The sequence below is a fragment of the Apostichopus japonicus genome, chromosome 4, assembly GCF_037975245.1.
Source record: "Apostichopus japonicus isolate 1M-3 chromosome 4, ASM3797524v1, whole genome shotgun sequence".
Taxonomy (NCBI): Eukaryota; Metazoa; Echinodermata; class Holothuroidea; order Aspidochirotida; family Stichopodidae; genus Apostichopus; species Apostichopus japonicus.
The window spans coordinates 20849609-20856166 of record NC_092564.1 but is presented as its reverse complement, the minus strand read 5'-3'; the positions used below and the strand labels follow the sequence as shown (position 1 = coordinate 20856166).

Sequence of the window (6558 nt, the reverse complement as noted above, 5' to 3'; positions counted from 1 at the left end):
TTGTTAGTAGTCTATACCTGCATTTACTCTGCTGTGCAAGGGTTGCCTGCGTATAACCAAGCCGTCGTAATAACGGCGGTTAATTTTTTGTTAATTGGTTGAGAAATTAATATATGAACACAACATATTATGAATGCCTAAAACAAATTACGTACACCGTATAAACTCGAACCGTTCCCTCTGATAAATAGTTATTTCAGATTTTAAATGATGCTTTCGCTGTATGTTTGTAAATGCTCCATGAAAGTTGGCAACTATCTCCGCACATGAAAACTTCCCGTACATAATACACGTGCAGATAGCGAACCAATTTACACAGTTAATTCGCAGTGAGATCAGTCATTGATAAAAATCTAAAACGTAACTATACATCGATACCTGAAGTTTTTATTTGGCACTGAATCTCGACAATTGCGATATACGACGGAAAACAACGGAACCAAATATATAATACCGATGATTCAGTGATATCATTCGTTTCCAATAGAAAAGCTGTATGTACAAAGCCTGGTACAACTTTTTGCACACAATTTGACCACTAGTGACCCAAAATGACATTTGACCTCCACAAAAAATAGGCTACTTGAACTTAACGTGTCACAACTACATACTAAATATGAGCTTTGTTCCAAGCTTCCCTTCTTGAGATATCGTGTTTACAAGGTTGTCACAATTTGGCCTCGGGTGACTCCAAATGACCTTTGACCTCTACAAAAAATATTAGGCTTCTTGTACTTAACGTTTTACAACTACATACCAAATATGAGATTGGTCCAAGATTCCCTTCCTGAGATATCATGTTTACAAGGTTTTCACAATTTGACCCCTGGTGACCCCAAATGACATTTGACATATAAATCAATAGGCTTTTCTACTCAAAGTGGTACTCCTACACACCAAATATGATATTGCTCCAAGCTCTCCTTATTGAGCTATCTTGTTTACAAAGTTTTCACAATTTTACCCCAGTGGTGACCCCAAAATGATCTTTGACCTCCCAACAAAACATTATGGTTCTTCTATTCAATGTGGTACTCATATACACCAATTTAAATATGAAATTGGTCCAAGCTTCCCTAGCTTCTTGAGATATCGTGTTTACAAGCAAGGCGTCACACACACACGCGCGCGAATACACACACACTCCGCCATCATGACTGCATGGGTTACGATTATCATCGAAACCAAAAAGTAAGACACATGTGCATATGTGCTAAGAAACATTCAAAAACTGTTATTGTACTGGTAGAAGAAGTAAGGAATGCAAACATTTTGAGATTAATTTGTGGTTTTCAATCTCAACTCAAAGTCACCTCTCCTACTGTCCCTCGATGTCTTTGCATTTCCACATTGACCCTCTTCCGCGCCTCCTGTAACTGAGTCACCCCCACCCCCATCCCCCTCTCGAAGTCCCCCAGAACCGCAGTAAGACGACAACTAGAAAATAAGTACAATTTAGTATCCTTCCATGATGATTTTTGTGAAGAAGGCTGGTTGGGACGGGGTGAGAGTGGTTTAGGGACCCCCATTCACGCAAGAAGGAAAAAACAGGAGAAGAAAAACGTGAAATATAGCACATAAAACTGAATCTGTCAGTTGGCCACAACTATCTAGCCACCTCACCCCGACCTCTATATATGATTCCTCAGCAGACCGTGTTCCTAAGAAATCTGTACACAGTATATTGCATTATTTTAGCAGTATAACTGTTTAAAAAATGTTGTATGTTTACGGTAGAATATACCGGTATAGCCAGGACGCATGCTCTAAGACGTCATTTAAAGGCGATATCGCTCGTAGACTTTTTTTTGAGGGCGCTGGCATTTTCGAGGTTTCAGCGAGGTTTAATGGGACCCCGAAAACTCACGTGACCTCGGTGGCAAATTTAGATCAGTGAATAGCACAGGCAAGCGTATGCGTAACAAGCCCGTACCCATGCACACATAATGTTATAACACAGCATTTCAGATTATTGTACTGTTTACCGCAAAGGATTTTCGTACGCGATAGTTTGTTGTTTGTGTGCCTTTTGAGTAAAGAATACTGTACGATTTTCGTACAAATACATTCGATTAGACTAGAGTATAGTGACAATCATGGAAAAGGGATCAGGGCAAGGAGAATCGGGCGAAAGAAAACGACCTTATCCTGGAACGAGCGTAGGTTCAAGTGGAGGAAAGCCATTGTTGCATGGACCTGACAAAAACAGCAGTGCAAAGGAACAACAGCGACGAAGAGATGCCACGAAGATCTATCTTCTACGTTCCTACGTAAACTGGCAAATGGAGAAAGAACTCTACAAACATGTCCACGATTTGACTTCTGTTAGCAACGCAGATTTCGCAAAACATTTGCTTCAGGATCACACAAAAAGGTAATGATTTGCTAAGCTAGGCTAAAACTATATAGGGTAATACTAGTACATAGTAGTACTACAGGGTATTGTCCTAGGTAACTGTCAGTATTGCGAAGTACAGAAAACTGCAAAGTTCGGACACCCCTAAGAAATACACAATTTCACCATGATAACCTACAAGCGAAAGCCAATATCACTAAAAACTAGGAAGCTACAGTTATTTCCTCTCCAAAATGACCCGTGCGCAAGTATGTACGTACATATCTGTCAATAAAATGAAGATAGTTTTTGGGGTATTTTAAGGCTTAGGTGTTCGAACTTCGCAGTGTCTATGCAATTGTATTTGTAACATACATGATTTGATGAGCCTAGGCTTTGTAACTAGGCCTATCATTCATTATTTTTCCAATGGACCTAGCGTATGCTAACCTTATCATACTTATCCTAGCACAAAATAGCAGTAAGTTGTATTACTGAGTCATCATCATCACTGTTTGTGAATGCTTGTCATGAGGATACTGTATAGGCCGTGGCTATTCTTACGACTAGTCGTAACAATTATTTATAAACTATTCTTACGACAAAGGCAAATTCAAGTGCAGTAAAGTAAATAAAGCAACTGCGCATGTAGTAGGGGTAACCCTAACCCTAAACATAACCCAAACTCTCAATCCTAACCCTAACCGGAAGTTATTGTTACTCCTCGTCGTAAAATTAGTACTCCTAATCATAAAAATAGCAACTGCCCATGCGTAGTCGGAAATTATTCTTACAACTAGTCGTAAGAATAGCCACTTTGTACTGTATACAGTTAAAAATTAAAATATCTTTCCTAAAGAAGACTGACAGGGACTGGGGGTCTTTAGTTTCACTCCTCATATTTATGCCATGGAAAGCTGGGCCTTCTCATCACCAAAAAGTAAACTGTTTTTTTGCCTCAACAAATTGATGGAAATATATTTTCTAACCACTAGGCCTAGGTGATCTGTTCATCCCCACCCCTCCAGGTTCTAAATTGTTATCAGCTGTCCTTGTTTGAGGAATAATTCTTGTGAATGAGCATTTGAAAGAAAAGCCTCACCTATGCCCAGTCATAATTAACTAGGCATATAACATAGGACTAAGGCCTATAGTATTAGTAATAAGTATCTGAATTTAGTGTTCATAGTAACTGTATTCCCTAATTTTGTAATATACACCAGTGAGGAAGGCCTACTGTGCTGTACAAGTACAACCACATGGACCTGCAATTTTTCCTATAAAAATAATGCATCTACTGTACATAAATAATTTAGAATCACTACTAACTGATTCACATGTTTTCACACCGCTGCGTATGCAACTAGACCTTATGTTTTTCTAAGGTCAGCCACAGCCAGCATATATGCAATCAAGTTTTAATGGTACATTTGGGCAATAGGGTGTTATACTGTTATCTACTGACTGTCTGTCCAATATTCCAGCAATCATGTGTACATTTCTGTGCTTGGGATTTTTGAAGGAACCCAACTGCTATGCAAGAAATTAGGTAAATTAGCCTCACAAATTGAGGGACCATATTAGTACATATAGCTATACCTTTATAAACCTTCATATAGCCATGCCTGGAGGTAAGAAAGTACCAGTTTTTTTTGTGTAGGCCTGATGCTCATACTTTATGATGCTGTGCTAAGTTATCATATTTTTTATATATAGTCAGTACTATGCTTGTTTTTGTTCAGCTTCTTGTGAATGATCTGATGTTTAGTGTTCAAAAATTATAATATCTATTAAATTTGGTGGCCGAAACTATCTCTTGTGGAGAGTAATCTAGCGTTAAATTAATGGTAGTCTGAAACCAAGCTATTCATGTAAACAGGAATTTTTCACAATGGTGTCATGGAGTAAGCTAGCATCTCAATTCTCACTCATGAAACCAACTGCTCACATAAACAGGAAGTTTACACAGTAGGTAAATAATGAGTGTACATCAAACTTTGATCAAAAGACTGGACATCTTTTAGCGATATGAAACCAATCAGTTCACTAAGACAGGAAGTTTACATAGTAAATTTTACATTGACATGTGAGCTCAAGTTGTTGGGCAAGCAGTTGGGCAACACAAAATTATCCTTACAATTCTTGAAAGGTACCGCGGTTTATGGATATGTTGAAGAAGAGTATGAAAGAATATCTCATCCTTATCTGGGTTTAAATCAATGTGGGTTAACAATATGTTATTATTGAAATCTGCCTAAGTGTTTGTTTGTTACTTTTCTCTTTCATATTTTTTCTTGGGTAGGTATGATAAAAACATGTATGTTTGTAATGATTTGGTCATTACCAGATTCATTACGCATACAATTAAGCTTGGGGCGTACAGTAAAATTACTATTTCAGTTATATGATTTACAGACAATTTTTTTTGTTTCATTGTATAGGTTTCAAATGCATCTTTTCCGGAAAGATGCTGAAAGTCAAACAGAGGCATTCTCAGCGGCTGTCACCACAGAAAGATCAGTTGACACTCAGAAAGGAGAAGGTAAATTTATATGTTTATCCTTGCATGAATTACAGACTGGAAGAGCAGTGCTAATCTTATCTGATCTGGTGTGATCAGAAAAATAATACAATTTCATTCTCATTAAATTCCAAAAGAAAAGAAAAAGATGGTAGCTTATTGCTCATCCACTAAAAAACATACATGTGTATGAGAATTTATAAAAGTAAGTGGGCCTGATATTATCAGGATCTTCTTTAGAGGCAAACTGACTAGTAACAGTAAATTCAAGAGACACAATAGAGCCTGGAACAGAGAGGATATGGTGAACACAAAGAAAGAAGTTAATGGTGTATTGAACAAAAGGAGTCAGTGAAAGCAGAGGTATTTAGATTAACTGTGGAGTACAAAGCGAGGATTAAGTAAGGAGAGAGGGCGAATAAACTATAGCAGAATACAGAGATGGAGCAGGATAAAGTTAGTCATGTCCTTCCTGTACATTGAGCCCATTCAGTTGAATGGTGCTAGGGCACTCCGTCCACTCTCTCTATCTCTGCTGTGGTGTACTGTGTCTGAGATGGTTAGTCTACGAAGTTAGTTACCTGTTGGGACATGTCTTTAATGGTATGATTGGGGAGCTGAAAGTGTTCCCCTACTGGAGTCTCCATTTTCATGGTATTGACTTGTGACTAGAACTGCTTCTTGAAGGTGGTCTTGGTTTCACCAACATACTTGTAACTTCAATGTCCTCTAAATTCAATGACACCATTTAAATTGAAATATCAGTTTCCAGTGCTGCATAAGTGTGATAAGTTCTAAACAAAAGGTACTGTATATTTTTAGTCACAGCCATAGAAGCTATAGCAGGATACTTGCAATCTAGTAACTATTGTTTTATGTAATCTCTACAGATACTCCTGATCCAGTTACTTCAACACCTCTCAAGAAGCCATCTGCCAATGTTCTGTCCAATGTCACCAGTAGGATTAGATATGGAGCAGCATGGGAGAGAAACCTCAGACTATACGAATACACATTGCCACATTTACATGATCCTGAACAAAAGAGATCATACATATGGCAGGGGCAAGCACTTTTCCCAGACTTTTGTTGACAGGTTGTGCGACATTCACAAACGTTGGATTAGCAGCTAATGATACATCTGCATCACCAGATTGAGATAAATTGCTTTCGTCCATTTTGTTCGATAGTAGCTATGACTGTAAATCAGGAGCTTGGCCACCCTCTAAGTCAAGGTGGGCAAGGTTGGGGAAATTCAATCAAGGAGTAACAATCAGAGAATGGCCAGCTTTATATTATTGTATATAGGCCTACACGCACAGCGTGTATAAATATCTGTATCGGTTTATTTATACTGGTGTTCATTTCCGTTGCCAGGAGGGGATATGATTAGAACATGGGGGAGGGTGTGGGGGGGGGGGGGTGGGGAGGGGGTCCCATTTGAAGTGTCCAAACGATGCTAATCTTTACATCTATCTTCTTGAATCACATGTACCCCTATCGACACGATCAATCAGTCCTGTCTCTCACCTCCTCTCATGCACTGGTGTATTTATTTCCTGGCAAGATAACAGTTAGGCATAGTAAGGGTCAGAGGTCATCACAACTTAAAGAGTTGTGCGAGTCCCTGTGGTCTCTTACATCCTGGTAGCAGTAGAGAGAAGAAGCCTAATAGATCAGAAACCATAATCATCTTCTGTTG

General features: G+C 38.7%; 1 protein-coding gene across 1 annotated transcript; it reads left to right on the top strand.

The window, feature by feature from the left end:
* Positions 1 to 1780: 1780 nt before the first annotated feature.
* LOC139966789 (uncharacterized) lies at positions 1781 to 6241 on the top strand. The gene is made up of 3 exons (XM_071970147.1): positions 1781 to 2374; positions 4777 to 4877; positions 5747 to 6241. Exons 1-3 carry the CDS (start codon positions 2097 to 2099, stop codon positions 5947 to 5949), a joined length of 582 nt encoding a protein of 193 aa, XP_071826248.1. The 5' UTR covers positions 1781 to 2096; the 3' UTR covers positions 5950 to 6241.
* Positions 6242 to 6558: the final 317 nt, after the last annotated feature.

Coding starts and splice junctions, on each gene's coding strand:
- LOC139966789 (XM_071970147.1), top strand. CDS start 2,097: ATGGAAAAGGGATCAGGGCAAGGAGAATCGGGCGAAAGAAAACGACCT. Junction 2,375..4,776: donor CTTCAGGATCACACAAAAAG/GTAATGATTTGC, acceptor TTCATTGTATAG/GTTTCAAATGCATCTTTTCC. Junction 4,878..5,746: donor TGACACTCAGAAAGGAGAAG/GTAAATTTATAT, acceptor TAATCTCTACAG/ATACTCCTGATCCAGTTACT.